The sequence below is a fragment of the Falco punctatus genome (assembly GCF_963210335.1).
Source record: "Falco punctatus genome assembly, chromosome: 3".
Taxonomy (NCBI): domain Eukaryota; kingdom Metazoa; phylum Chordata; class Aves; order Falconiformes; family Falconidae; genus Falco; species Falco punctatus.
Genome location: NC_137582.1, coordinates 106,173,476 through 106,188,661, shown reverse-complemented (window position 1 = coordinate 106,188,661; position 15,186 = coordinate 106,173,476). Strand labels below are relative to the sequence as shown.

General features: G+C 52.7%; 1 protein-coding gene across 5 annotated transcripts in view; it reads left to right on the top strand.

Moving 5' to 3' along the window:
• TP73 (tumor protein p73) overlaps positions 1 to 15,186 on the top strand; it is a 34,197-nt gene that overhangs the window by 5,850 nt on the left and 13,161 nt on the right. For 3 of the 5 annotated variants that reach the window (XM_080380316.1, XM_080380319.1, XM_080380320.1), the window contains exons 2-4: positions 388 to 483; positions 1,781 to 1,904; positions 8,013 to 8,258. In XM_080380316.1, coding sequence (XP_080236442.1) covers positions 388 to 483; positions 1,781 to 1,904; positions 8,013 to 8,258 — 466 coding nt within the window. Of the gene's footprint in view, positions 1 to 387; positions 484 to 1,780; positions 1,905 to 1,938; positions 4,316 to 5,425; positions 5,529 to 8,012; positions 8,259 to 15,186 lie in introns of those variants that run through there. The other 2 variants (XM_080380317.1, XM_080380318.1) reach the window with 2 other exon arrangements.

The following is a 15,186-nucleotide window of genomic DNA, read 5'->3' as shown; positions in this document are numbered from 1 at the left end:
AACACCCACATATTTGTAAGAGCACTGGCCTGCGACGTCATCACCAGAGATACCACCCCTACGGGAAAGCCTGGCAGTTTTCTTTTGTTATCTGTAGTCCTGGTCTGCAGTGAAGGTGTTTCCAGTCACCTCCCATCCTGTGCATGCTGTCTTTCCGTGCAGCAGACTCCAGGGTAGGCTAAGCTTGGGTCACCCCTCCTGCACCCCACTCCTTGCCTGCAGCTTGCCATGGGGGTGAGGGGCACTGTCTCCCTGGGCCTTCTGGGGCTCTGGTCCCTGTCGTGCTGCAGGGAGCAAGGTGGGACGCTCCTGCCCTTTGCCAGCCATTTTGCTGACATGAGGTGGCTCTCCAGCAATGCTAACCTTGCTGTTTCTTTTTACCCCTAGAGTGATTTATCCTTTGTCAGACTCCCCCTCCGCAAAGATGTCCCAATCATCTCCAGCTGATGAAGGCACAACGTTTGAGCACCTCTGGAGCACACTGTAAGTGGTGGTTGATCATTTGCCTTGAGGTTTATTCTGAGTCAGAAGTGACCCTTTCCTCTGTAGTCTGTGTTAGCGCCTATTATTGCTGTGGCCTGAAAGGAAACAAGTTTCTTTCGCATGTTCCAGTTGCCACATATTCCTTTTCCACATTGAGAGTTTTGCTGCCAGACTCTGATCTCTCTGCTCAGACCATTTCATTTGCCAAACCCTTTTGCCCTGGTGGCAGTAGGCAGTTCAAAGATGGTGGAGTGTGCGTACCCTGAAAGCAGAGCCCCACAAACCTTGTCTCCAGGTATTGGACACTGTTTCTGAAAAGCCACAGCATTTTTGATGCACACATTAAATATAAAGTCAGGAGAGCTGCAAATTGCAGCGCAGCATTCCTACAGCATGGATGCCCTCGTGCACATTGGAGGTCCTTACTGGGGCACGCTTCCTCTCACTCAAGGAAGCAAAGGTGTTCGGGGAGCAAAAATGCCTCAGCAGCAAGCTGGGAAAGGGAGCCACTGACTCGTGCTTGTGCAGAGGAGAGCAGGTGGGCCACATCCTTCATGCCCTGCCTGCTGAGGAGCCCCACTGGCCACAGCAGCACCCTGGGGACCCTGCCCATGTCCCCGTGGGCACATGGAGCCAGCTCTGGTGAGCCGCGGCTGAGTACCAACACACCTGCCTGCTTTTCCTGAACCGTGGCACTAGGAGCTGGCATTGATAGGTGATTTTTTGATGCGGTGCTCCAGGCCCACACAGAGATGGTGTCAGGGCCAGAGTAAAGGTCCCCTTTTGGCTGGGACCCTTGCTTGGGGTGTGGTGGGAGACACTGGTGCCAAACCTGGGAGGATGCATTCTTACTTGTTAGTCTTCACTCATCAGGTCATGAGGCTTGGTGACTGCCCAATTAAAATGGATAGTTTCTAAAATTAAGTGCCAAGTCACACCAAGATTTTTGCAAGTCTTCTGGCCTTTGAGCCTCACACTCTAATCAAGAAAGGAGGAAGAACTGTGCTTCATTTTATCCTCTTTCTTCCTTGGTATCCTCTCACTTAAAGATATCCCAAGGTGACAGATACGCTAAAGCAACCAGATGGATGAAAAACTTCCCAAATCTCTGCTTGCTTTACCCACCAGGCAACAGTTTGAGCAAAACCTGCTCTGCCATGTGAAAATAAAAGCAGAGGATGGAGGAAGAAGTCAAGAAGGGGACAGGGATCAAGGGAATTTCAGGTTGTTGTGTGGTTATGGTGCAGGCTGTGCTGGAGAGCTGGAAGGCTGACTGTGCACATCACCTTTTTTGCAGGGAGCCAGACAGCACCTACTTCGACCTCCCTCCATCCAACCATACAGGCAGCAGTGAGGTCTCCAATCGCACAGAGGTCACGATGGATGTCTTCCAGATGAGAAGCATGAACGATTCAGTCATGGTGAGTGTGCTCAGACTGCACAAATGGGAGCTGGGGTAGGAAGTGGGATACTTGCTGGTTCATAAACCAAACACAAACACAACAGGTGCAGCGCTGCTGTCATTTGTGCAGGGTGTGATAACCTGTAATCGACTGCACCCCAGGATTGCAGCTGGATGGTGCAGTGGTCAGTATAACAGTGGCTACTTATTAATAGATAATATTGCTGCAGGCAACAGCGAGGACTCCATGCTGAAACAGCAGCAGAGCCTGAGTACCTCAACAGGAGGAGAGAATAATTTGCTCTGGTATAAACATGACGTGTAGTAAAAGCCGTTTGTAAGCTGCTGACAGTGCAGAGCTGCTGGAGGGGCAGATCACACTCCCAACTCCCAGCTCTGCTCGCACCACATCCCCAAGCATCTGTGCCATTGCCCTTTCCTCCAAGAAGCTGGTGTGCCTGTGTCTAAGGCAAAGCGTTTGAAAAGCATAGCGGGTGTGTGAGACATCTGAGTCGCTTCTGTGTGTTTAGAGCCCTGAGCAGGGCAGCCTCCCAGGAGCATACCTGAAGCAGCTCTGGCTGTTGGCAGCGTCTCCCTCCAGAAAGCTGCAGTTTCCCTCCTCGCCAGCTTGCATCCCCTCCCCCAGCCCCCTTTTCCCTCGCTTTTCACTTGCTTTCCCTCCCTTCCCTGGCCTTTGTCTACAGCGGGCAGGAGCCTGGCAGAGGGATCAGGCAGGGCGGTGGTGCTAATTGGGGAGCTGCCCCTCGCTGAGCTTGCCGTCGCCTTCCTTCTTGTTCCCGCTGTAACCGAAGCTGAGCCTGAGGAGCCGGTGCAGCCCAGGGTGCTGCCAGGGCCACGCAAGCCCTGGCTTTGCAGCACTCTGCACACAGCGGCTGCACACAGGCAGGGCAGAGCCAGCTCCTGGCCCTTGCTTGGGATAATGAGCAAGTAGTAAATATTTACGTTGGCCTGATCGTGCAACCAAGCTCTGCGCTGCTGAGCTCCCAGTGAGCCGCGGCCGGCTCTCACTGGCTGGCATCACCAAAATGCATGGCAGGGTGATGTGTAAATAAATACACAGATAACATGATGCCACCATCCTGAAGGAAAGGCAAGACACAAGGAGCCACAGCAGAGGGGCTGCTCAGCCCTGCTGTGATGCCTGCTGCTCATGGTGCTCAGCAGTACTGGAGCGGATGTGTGGGAAGCAGTAGGTGTTGTGGCACCCAGCAGATGCACCGGTGCAGATGCTCGGTGGCTGTGAGCAGACCATCAAAATGCTCTGTGACCTGCCCTCCAGCCAGGCATGATGCTCCCCCTCAGCATTGCATGGGCACTGTGTTGCTCCTACAGCTTGCTTCAGGGTCTCGTGGGAGGAGTTGCTGTAATTAGATGCAAACAATTCCTCAGCCACCCTTTTTGCTTAGAGATGACAACTTTAGGACTGGTAGTTTGTGCAGTGCTTCAGGCTTTCCATACGACACCATCACAGACCTTCTTGTGCACGGGTGTGCGTGTGCAGGCCACTGCTGGGCAGTGGGTGATGCACGCTGGTTTTGCCATTCAAAATGTGCCACACCACTCTTTGAACTGCTTATCTGCTTCAGTATGGAGCCCCCCACAGTGGGGTCTGGCTGAAGGAAGCACCATTCCCCCATCTGCCTTGAGTCAGAAGGAAATCAGCCTGGTCACTCCAGATATCTATCTATCCATCTATCTGTATCTGTCCATCTAGATATCTATCCATATCTGTCCATCTAGACATCTGCCTGGCCATCTATCCCGATCTATCCCTATCTAGCACCTAGATATCCATCCGTCCATCCACACCTATCCATATCTACCCATCTAGATAGGGATAACGGCATATCTCTGAGATACGGAGCTATCTCGGAGTCACTGCATCACCCAGTCGATGCAAGCACAGCCACCTCGGTCTGCTGGTAAAGGGTGCCAGCCAAATGGGTTTCCAGCCCAGTGCAGCTGCAAGTAGCTTTGTGGAGTGGAGTCTGGCTGGGTTTGATGATGGAGCTGGACCCCCTCTCTCCCTGCAGTGGGAATGGTTGGTATCGCCTAGTCCATCACTGGGCAAGCTGGGGCCTGCCCTGTGCTTTAATGAATAGTCATGAGGGACAGAAGGGGTGGGCCCCGTTTTGTTGTTGGATGCAGCTAGTTGACAGAACTAAGGGAGATGAAAAAAGCAAAAAAGCCAACACACAACAGCACACGGGTGGCCAGCGCAGCATCCCTGGCGCTGCCCGCCCCAGCCCTGCTCCCGCGCTCCCTTGTTCCACCTGCCTTCCTAGCCTGGCCATCCCCACCGCCGCCCCGACCCCATGACTGCCGTGGTGGGACGCTTCCCAGCGCTCTGTGAATCCCGAGACAACTAAAATGCTGTACATTAGTGACCCGATGCAGCATTATACCACGGTAGGTGCTACTTGTTATTAATGGGGTTTGCCTTCCTGCTTTTATTTGAAATCGTCCTCCGCTGCGGAGGCAGCAGCTGGGCGCGTGCTCCGGCTCTGTCTGCTGAGCCTTCGTGCCTGCTGCTGCCTGGGATGCACCAGGGGCTTGTCGTGGTGTAAGCCTTTCCCTGTCCTGTGGCTGCACAGGGGAGCTGTGGCAGCTCCAGCCCCAGTCATGCAGGATAAGCTGTGCCAGTGTGGGATGCTGCAGCCTTGGTGGCTCGGTCGGCATTCCTCTCTTGCTTTGCCTGATCTGATGCTTGCAGAGCCCAAGGTGTGATTTAAAGCTTTGGTGTGAAGGGGTGCAGGCTCCCTCACCCATGTATGTGCAGACAGGAGCGGTGTTAGCTGGAGCATCCATCCGAGGAACGCCCTGTGGTGCGGGGCACCACCAGCACCAGTTTGCCTTCCACTGGGAACCTCCTCAGCCGAGTTCATGACATGCACCTGAGCCCCAGGCAGGCTTTCCTTCCCTGGTTTAAGGTCTCAAAGTCTCAGGGAGGGTAGAGTGGCTGAAACGGTACCTGTGCTGCAGGTGATACATTTTCAGCCTTGTCCTCAAGCGCTGAGGTTGCTTTCTTAGTCAAAAGGGGTTTGTGTCTGCTCTCTGGCATTAAGAAAAGGTAGATACAGTTAGAGATAGAAAGGTGTGGTGTTGCACTTCCTGACTAGAAATTACTTCATTCCTCTTTTTTGTCTTAGGTGTGTTGGTACAAAGCATATATGTACCGGCTTCATTTTGTGTTGTAGTGCTGTTACTTGGGAGGTCGTTTCTGCAGTCATGTGAATATTTATCTATGTGTGTGGATAAACATATGTGCGTATATATATATTTACAGACACAGACTCACAAGCCCTGCGTTGGGTTTGTTGACACACATACACACATAAACACTCATGCCTTCAATTTGTCTTTTAAAGGAATGTTTCCAAAATTTACTCGATTTTAAAAAACAAGTTGGTCGTTTTTCCCCCTGCACCTGACTTTGCAAATCTCTGCCAGCAGATTTCCAAAGCCCCGGTACTCGGGCACTGCCTGTAGCTTTGTGCTGGCAGGGGATCCCAGCTCGGGGTGGCCAGCCCAGCTTGCGGAGGTGGTGCTCTGGGTCTCGTATCTCCTTCATGTGCAAAGTGGTGACCGTTTTTCCCAAGTGAAGGCTTTCTTCTGTGTGGAGGTCAGGATGCTTTTCTCACTGGGTTGATCCCAATTTACCTGCCCATTAAGATTTACAGCAGCAGGTTTCAGCTGCTCACACCCCTGGCTCTAAGCTCCAAAAATGCACAAAATCATGTGGGGACACTTTTGCGGATTTTTTTTCAGCCACTTCCAAGAGCCGCCTCACCCCTAGCCTGCCCTGCAGCTCCAGAGCAACAGATATTGCCGGGAGGTGAAAGGCTTCCTGGTTATTTCCCATTTCGGCAGGAGATGAGCAACCATGGCAGCACACGCACCGTGTTCTGCTGGGTGGTCCAGCCTGAGTACACACATACATGTGTGCAGGGGTAGTGCTGAAGATGGCCTGTTTACTCATCAGGTGCAGAGCATTTACTCTCCATTCATTCCTAAAAAAGGCACGTGGCTGTGCTCCGTGCGTGTGTGCAGCCTGTTCCCTGGGGCCCTTCCGTTGTCCCAAGAGAACAAACCAGTTCAGTCATGATACTTGTGGATTATTTGGAGCAGCAATCCCTTTTCCCCTTGCTGCTGTCCTGGTTGAAGCTTGAGCTTTTCTTTTTGAGGGTGACTTCTGCTGCATGGCTTCCAGCCAGTGTCACCCACCTCCAATGCTGCCCAGCCCTGCAGTCCCCACTGGCTTGCTGGCTGGACTGCAAGGGCTTTCCACGTGCCTTTTTAACGCTTGTTTTGCTAAAGTTTCTCATAAGTTTTTCTCCAGGTGAAGCCTGGGATTGTGGAAAGCTTGAATGAGGGTGGTTTGTCTTCAGCTGGGCTATTTATAGAGCAGCAAGAAGGAATAGAGGGGTTTGTGCACATATTTTAGGGGAGAAAATGGCTGTATGTGTAATAGCAAGCCAGATCTTGTTCAGCATTCCTCCAGTTAGTCACAGGCTCCAACGACCTTGTGAGAGATGCAGACAACAGGAGAACTTTCCTGGAGAAGGATGATTGCCTTTAAACCATTATACATCGTAGATGTTTGGGTGAGGTTGGGATCCCAAGTTAAAACACGTCCCCTGATTCCTAAGCTGTGAGCCTCACAGCCCTTCGGAGCAGAAGGCTTCCTGCAGCTCTCAGTTGCCCAGAGCTGCCCCAGCTGTGCTGGTGGCTGGAGGGACAGTCCCCGCCAGGGTGCAGGGGGACACAGTGGCTGCAGCTGGGTGAAGGTGGGGTGCAGGCAGGTGGCCCCAGTCCTCCTCCAGTGTTGGGTGCTGTGGGGAGTTGGGACAGCAATTGGCAATGCAATGGCCACTGTGTGTGGTCGCCAGCAGAGCCCAGGCAGCCACCAGCAGCACCCGCCTTTGGCGCTGCCATGATGCTGCTGGCTTGCAAACGTCAGGGAGCAACCCTTGAGCAATTTGGGAGCTGCAGATTTCTGGGGGAAAAAACATCCTGTTTGCTTTGAGAAACAGTTACGTTTGAATGGTTTTTTTTAAAAAATATTTATTTATTTCTCTACTATAGAAAAAATGATAATTTTTTTTGTCTGATTTTCAGATGAAAGATGAAGGCTGCTTTAGCCATGCAGCTTTTGAGAACGTAGCTTTGCTTAGGCTATGCCTGCAGGTAAAATAGCTGCCAGCTCTTACTGGAAGTATCTGACAGTAATTGTTCAGAAGAGGAATAAGAAAAAGAAAATATAAAAAGTCAGGATTTGGTCCAGCATGTCTGGAATAAGAGCCAGTACATGCTTGAATAGGTACATTTGCTCTGTGACCTTTCTGCAGTGCTGCATCACAGCTACACACTTTGTAGGTTTGAGGTTTTCCCCAAATTAGAGCTGCATCAGGGAAAGCCACTGAAAGCAAACACCCCGGCTAGGAAATGAATTACACAAACCACCATTCAGAGCTGGCTCTTCTGAGAGAAGTGGTGTGCCTGCGTACCTTTGTGACAAGTGAACACATGTGGGGGACCATCTGGCAAACAGGTCGGACATTCAGTAACGCTGTGGCAATGGCAGTGACACCATCGTCAGTGGGCTGGTGGTCGCTCTCGCACTGGTGCTGAGTGCTAGGGCAGCTTCACCAAGCCTTGATGCTCCAGCTGCTGGAAGGGCCACCATTGAGCAGAGCCCTGCACGCAGGATTGGGGCTGCTGCTCCCCACCCTGCAGCGAGGCATCTCCCACACCTGAGCGAGTCCTGGAAAATCCCTGCCCAGTGTCCCGCTGGCAAAAGAGTGGCTTTGCATAGGCAGGTGCATTAGAAATCTGGGTATCTTGGCACCTCGCTGCCTCCAGCAAGGACGGAGTGGATAGAAGGGGATGATTTAAGTGTTTTGAGTTTATCCCTCACACAAGTGGTGACCTGTTCAAAAACCCAAGCGACCCAGACCAGCTCTTTGGCTGGCTTTCCCGCATGCTGGCCCTTTAAGGAGGCTGTAACAGGACACCTGGAGCCCTGGAGAAGTGTGGCTGAGGTTTCCATGTCTCTAAACTGGCTGGTGTTTTCTTTTTTCCCTCCTCCCCTTTTCCCTTCCTCCAGTCCCAGTTCAATTTGCTGAACAACAGCATGGATCAGAGCATCGGCAGCAGAGCAGCCTCCACCAGTCCCTACAGCTCCGAGCATACCTCCAATGTCCCAACGCATTCGCCCTACTCGCAGCCCAGCTCTACCTTCGACGCCATGTCCCCAGCTCCCGTCATTCCCTCCAACACTGACTACCCTGGTCCCCACCACTTTGAGGTGACCTTCCAGCAATCCAGCACCGCCAAGTCAGCCACCTGGACAGTAAGTTGCATGTCTTCTTGGCTTCGCTAGAGAGATGCTTGCTACTGCCAACAGCGTTTTCGGCTGGCTGGCTGCAAACACTCGAATATCTTGGTGGTGCTTGCAGCGGGATGCAGAGGGTACGCTTGCACGGGGTGGCTGCAGGGTGCAGCCACCGTCCCACAGGGACTGCACCTGCACAGGTGGCCCTGGAAAACAAAACATGCGGGAAACATCAGTGCTTGCTTGGCAGGGATTTTCTCCAAAAGGGCCGTTAAGCACAGTGGTTTGAATGGAACATTTCTCACAGCAATTCCTTAAACTGAGGGTAAATGTCCCCGAGAACTGCAAAGCTGGAGAAATGTCCTGGGGAAGTACCTGCCTTGTTCTCATGGTGCTTCCCTATGCATTTGCCAGTGACTGCTGTCAGAGGAGAGGCAGCAGGCGAGACGGACCTTTGCTCACATCTACTGGGACCGTTCTCGGCTTTGCCCTAAATTCTTGTCATTTACAATCCTTTTTCCTCTTGTATCGGAAGAGTAACTTAATCTCTAGAAGCCACAGCAAAATAACAGAGTAGGTTCTTAATCACAGAGGGATCACTACATGGCATCATGCCGGTTGTGATGTGGGTGCAGCAGCCTGGTCCTCGGGAGTGGAGATGCAGGGCTGGGCCACTGCTGGTCTGACCACACGGCTGCAGCCCGGCAGAGGAGTCCTCTACAGATCAGGGACCCAGGAACAGGGCAGAGCATACAAGGGCTTCTTTGCTTCTTGTGGCAAAAGGACCTAAATTCACATCCTGGCTCCCGGCTTAGTGTAACACTGTCCCTGTTTTTAAGAAAAAATGGCACTTGTGGCTGGCGTGGGAGATATTTCTGCAGCGGATGCCTCCCTGGGTGCCTGGGAGAGCTGCTCACCAGCATGTTTGAGGCAGGCACGTTTTCTCTTCTGGGAAGTGTTAGCAGAGCAGAAAGGCTGGGATGAGACAACTGACACAACAAGGGAGCAGCAGGGTTTCCTCCGGTGCTGCTGTTTGATATTATCATGAAATGGGCAGAGCAGACCAGGAGCGATATATCAGCCCAAGGTGTGATAATGACTTTTATTTTTGGAAGCTGATGTGTTTAATTGCCAAGACGGTCCTTCCCATGGTAGACAGAAAGCATTCTCAGATGCTTCTGTGCAGGCAGACCCCGGGCTGCAGCCAGTGGGTGCTGCTCTGCTCGCTGCTGCTGGTGGGCTACGCCAGGCTGCTGCCGGTGTGTTGTGGGAGGGGGTGGGCTATGGCAGCTGCCACAGCGCTGCGTCTGTCTCCTGCAAAAACCAGCAGGTGGGCAGGGTGGGCAAACCAGCAGCAAGCTGGCAGTGAGCTGATGTTTGAATGCAGCCAAATTCATGGCTGAGGCAGCAGAGCAGCTTCCCTGTGTCCGGTTGCTGGAGCTTCACGGCTTCACTGCTAAGTTGCGCTGAGCAGGGGCTTGGGACCAGCACCGTGATTAAATTGACTTGCCCTCATAGGAGCAGTTCAGCCTTCACTCTTTTCCACTGTCTTTCCTTGCAAGATGTTGTTAAACGATGCGTTTCATTAGATATTGAATAAACTGCAGGTCCTCAGGGTAGGATGTGACTGCAGCCCCATCCTATCCCTACTAGGGAAAAAGTCACACTAGGTAAAAGTAAAGCTGCATAGGACCAGCACAGGGAAAGGAGGTATTCCTGAGGCACAGAAGCATCCAAATGGAAATCTAACCCACAGTGATGCAAGGTGTCTTGTCCCAGCTGTCACGGCATGGAGGAAGGAGGACTGGAAGGTGTCTGATGCTCACTCACCACTGTTCCCAGCTAGCAGTGCTGGGGAGATGGCTTTGGGATGGAGCAGACACAGCTGTGGGCAGGGCTGGACTGGGTGCTGCAGGACACCCTCGGACAGCACTGTGGACAGGGTGTGCACAGGCATGTCAAAAGATGTCGAGAGCACCTACTAAAGATCCGCTCTGTGCTCACTTTAATTAGCAGTAAGGAAATACCCTTCCCTCATCCCAGATGATGCATCTTGCAGCTGCAGGGAGTAAATGGAAAAAGCTGTTAGGGTCTTTTTGACTGATTGTTCTCAGAAGAGCAGAGGGAGCAGCAAGAGGCTCCCTGAGGCAGTTCCCGTGGCAAGGGAGCCTGTGACAGCCCCCTTCCCTTGCTAGCACCATCCCAGCCATCTGGGATCTTTCTACATCTTTCCTAACTAAACTGAGCCCAGACTGTCTCAGCATCACCCCGTGCTGACCGTAGCTGTTGTGTCCTGCTGGGAGCAGTGCTAATCAGGACAGGATTGCTTTTTTTTCTCAAGCCTTTGTGTTAAGGTCTCCTTTGTACATCAGAGCAGCCAGTGCCACATCGATGCTGTACGAGCCCACCCAGCCTTAGGGGAGCAGCTGGACGCCAGAGATGCCCAGCGAACATGCCACGGGCAGCTGTAAGCACCTGCGGAGGATGCGCCTGCCAGCCACGGCTGGGAGCTGAGGCTGCTGAGTGCGCGGTTGCAAGGGGGGGGGCCTCCTGGGAAGTGGTCCAGAGTGGAGGAGTTAAATGCCTGAACTGGCTTTAGTACTTGGCAAGGCAGTCAGTGAGATGTGCGGACCTCCAAACGGTGATGCTGAGCTGATTGTGCATCCCCCAAAAGCAGGCTGGCTGCAGGACTAGCACCAGCCAGCCCACATTTAATTGCACTGAAGCTGAGCCTCACGGAGAGCAGAAGTGGGTCAGCAGCATCTTGCACCCTGGAGAGCGCAGAGGATGTTTCATTTGAAATAGTAATTTCTGCAGGAGTGCAGACATGGGTGCAGACTGTCCAGCTTGCCAAGGTTGCCACATGAAGAATGGTCCTGCTGTGGCGACAGTCAGTTTTGCTCCATGTCCTCCTGACTGATGGCTGTCACAGCCATGCAGCTGCACGTTTTGTGCTGAAAGACGGGGCTGCTGCCTTCCTCCTGCTTGCCTTGTGCTCTGTATGGCCACTGCTGCACTTGAAAGTCTGTCCCGGTTAAACGGGGAAAGGAATTCAACAAAACCCGATATGTTACGATATGTTATGTGTTGCCAGTCAGTTAACATACAAAGAATGATGTATGTACACAGTGAGATTCCTACAGAAGCCGTGAATGCATATGTAGCGGCGTACAAGTAAGACTAGGAAAGCCATTGGGAAGGGCAGGCACTTGGGAAGGAAAGTTAAATGTACAGTCGGTAGGGCTGGGGACAGTGTGGTGATGGTCCAGCCAAGGGTGGCTGACTTGACCATCTCAGTGTGCTGAAGGATACAATGGTTTGATTCAGCACTTTGAAAGAAACAACACGGCCTATTTCATCCACAGCTAGAGTAGCCTCATGGCTTTCCAATACTTTAAGATTAACTGCACTAAATATATCATGCCAGGACCATGAATTCAGCAGAGCTGCCTTGCCAGGCAGTGTTTTGGAGCAGCGGAGATTCCTCCACCCTGGAGGAAGGCTCTGCCAGACCAGCAGCTCCAGAGGCCTCCTGCAATCTGAGGTTGGATCATGGGGAATGCAGCCAAGGAGGAAGGGACAGCTGGTGCACAGGCAATGTCAAACCAAATAGTTCAATGCAAGTCACCTTGTCAAATGATTTGGTATAGGTTTTCTGATACAATCATACGCTTTGGTTGATGGATGTGTGTAGCCCAATAGACTCCTATTTTTGAAGGGTTTTGACTGAATCCCTCTGGCTATTCCTCTGGGAAATGCAGTGTTATCCATCCTTCTGTGCTTAGCAAAGGAGGCTCCTACAGAGCCCTTGCTGGGCAGGCAAGCATCTCCCGAGCAGGGGGAGCAAGGCAGCACTGAGCCCGCTGCCCTCATGTGCACACACAGTTCTCATGTCCACACTTCAAACCCTCTGTTGACAAAACAGAAAAGGTTTGGGAGGGAGATCCAAAGAAGATGAAAGATCTGGAACAGATGCCTTCTAGGGTGATACCAGAGAAACGTTCTGCCTAAAAGGTCTCCACGAGAAGAGTAAGGATGGCTTGATCGCAGTCTGCGCAAGAGATGGTTTCTGATAGCAGACAGCTCTTTAATCTAACAGAAAAAGACATAATGAGATCCAGTGCTTGGAAGCTGAAGCCAGGCAAACTCAGACTAGAAACAAGGTGGAAATTTTTTAACAGTGAGGATAATTAACCATAGGAACAATTTACCAAGGAATGTGGTGAATACTCCAACTCCTGAAGTATTCAAATGAAGAGTCTGCATATCTCTCAAAAGATAAGCTGCACTTCAAGCACACACCATGGGCTCAAAACAGAACAAGCAGGCAGGGGTCTTAAGCCAGCAGCGCAGGGAATCAAACCAGAGGATCATCACCTGTTCTCTCTAGCCTTAAAATGCCAAACCTAAATTTATTAAATGGGTGAATGGAGAAGAAGCGAAGACCTGGGACAGGGGTTTGGGGCTGGCGTTCCCAGAGCCAGGTCTGTCCTTGCAGAGGGGTGCTGAGCAGCGGGTGGGTGCCGCTGCATGTCCCGACTCCTGGGCTGGGCTCTGAGCACCGCATGTTGCCCCAAACCCTGAACCAAAGCAGCTGCACTGGTTTGTGCTGCGGGAAGCCCTCCGGGCTGCCACCACCTCCCTTCTCATTTGTAATGGCCTTCTTATCAGCAGAGAGCAATGGCCAGATGCTGAAAATAAGGTTTTCCCTGTAGGTTCTAAGCCCCCCTCTGGTAGGTTGCTTCGATGGGGCTGGGAGGAGGACCAGGAGCTGCGGCGCTGCAAGACAGGGCATGCCAGCAGCCTGCCTGTTTGTTGGAAGCTATCAGGACTCTGGGTTCCCTGGAGCTGCCCATACATGCTAGAGCCATGAGCCGATCTCGACTGTTTTCTCACAGGCAGCCCCTCGCCACGCTAGCCAGCTGGTAACTGATAGATAATTAGTATTTTTCTCAAGTCGGGTTTGTGGCAGATCGGTGCTCCCTCCCCTCTAAAATGCTGTCACGTGCACCAGAGCCAGAAGAAGCGTTAATAGGGTCTTTGGCCTCCCACAGCCTGGCTGCAAAAGGACATGGGGGCTCGAGCCCCCAGCACAGTACAGCTGCCTGGGCTCGCACGGAGCCCCTGGCAGCAGGGGAAGATGGACAAACCTCAGAGCTAAGTGGACAGGGGGTCCCCTAACTCAGTCGTGGGCACAGGGCCCCCCCTGCCCATGTCCAGGACCTTGCTTGCTGCTTTGGGGAGCAAACAGCCTGCGATGGAAAGGCTGGAGAGGCTCAAAGCCAAGGTGAGGTGCTCCTGCTATGATGGACAGCTGTCCAGCAGTCACCTACAGCAAACTGGTCTGCATCCCAGTGCTTGGCCAGTGGGAGACTGCTGCGTTGTTCCAGTTGCTCTGTAGCTTTCAGAGCTGGAGAGTGGGCACTGGAGAAGCTGAAATGGTTTGTCTGATGCTAACTGAACGAGGAGGATGGAAATCCTTGGTGTGGCAGGAGGTAGGTTCTCCCTTGCTGGTCACTGTGTGAAGCTGTGTGGGGTAGAGGCAGTTGTAAAGAGGAGGGAAAAACCTTCAGGAGCATGTATAGAAAATGAGCCCCCTCTTCAAACTTTCTCTGGCACTTTACCATATTTTAGGGAGGTACCTGTCCAACAGCAATGGCCTGCAGATGAGCAGGGAGCACGCACAGCTCAGTACGCTCTACCTCTGAGCCACAAACATCTTTGTTTTTACCCGAGTAGCTGGGCAGAAGAGTGTGGATATTTTGGCACGCCAGAAGTAGAAAAGCAACCTCAGCATCAGCCTGCTCCAAAGCCCATTGAAACCAGCCCACTGGAGGCTTTCCACCAGCTTTCGCAGGGTGTGGATGAGGCTCCAGGAGCTCTAGACACAATGGAATTAAGAAAAAAGGCAAAGGAATTTGGTGTGCGATGTTCCAACACGATCCTGCTATCAGCTCCACTATCTCGAACGTGTATGGTATGCACAGGTCAAGGGAACGACTTACTGGCAACTGCTGCTCCAGCAGGAAGGCAACACTCTCCTGCAGGAGAGGCTGGAGAGAGGTGGGAGAGGATGCGCCGGGGAATGAGGCTGCTCCGATCAGCTGCTCTGCATTTGGGTCTGAAGCATGCAGAGGACATGGGGACGGAGGGACCTGCTGAAGGAACAGAGACAATAAAGGCTGCAGGAGGAAACACACGTCCATGCTCTGGCTCAGCAGTGAGCTCGAGTGGTGGCTCCCGCAGAGCCCCAAGGCAGCCCGACGGCAGCATCCTGGTGGGTCAGCCAGCGGTGCTCCCCACCACAGGTGCCCCAGCCAAGTCCCTCGGGACTGGATGCAAGGCCTGCTGCTGCACCGCTGGAAGTGGGGATTTACCACCTGGGATTGCATCCCACACCACGAGAACCACAGCTTGGAAGCATTCTGGGGAGCCCTGACCTCTAGCACTTTAAAGAGGAGGGGGATGGATGCTGGCTGTGCCCTGGGTGAACCATGTTCTCTCCCTGTGCCCACTCCAGGCAGTGGCTGTCACAAAGCAGGAGAAGCAGCTCCCTGCTGCTTGCCACAGCCTGCCAGGGATGCTGCGAGGGGCAGTGGTCTCCCCCCAGAGTCCAGGACTTGCTGCTGTGGCTTTTTGCATTTCGTTTCCAGCAGCAATTCCCAAGCCAAACCCAGTCTCTTCCTTCCTCCCCTCCCAGCTTGCTCCCCTTATCCAGTTTTGATAATGCAGAATGAAATAACTGTTTTGCTGGATTTTCAACTTCCTTTTTGGATGAGAGGGAACTCCAGCACCAGCTTGGTCAGGGGACCCAAGTATCCAGACATACAGGAGTCAGACTTACTAGAAGAGGTTAAAGCAACCCAGAGTGTGCCAGCGCTGGCTGGTTAAGCAGTGACTACGAGAGGCTGTCATCCTGGTTGGCAGTTATTTTAAGGATGTGCAC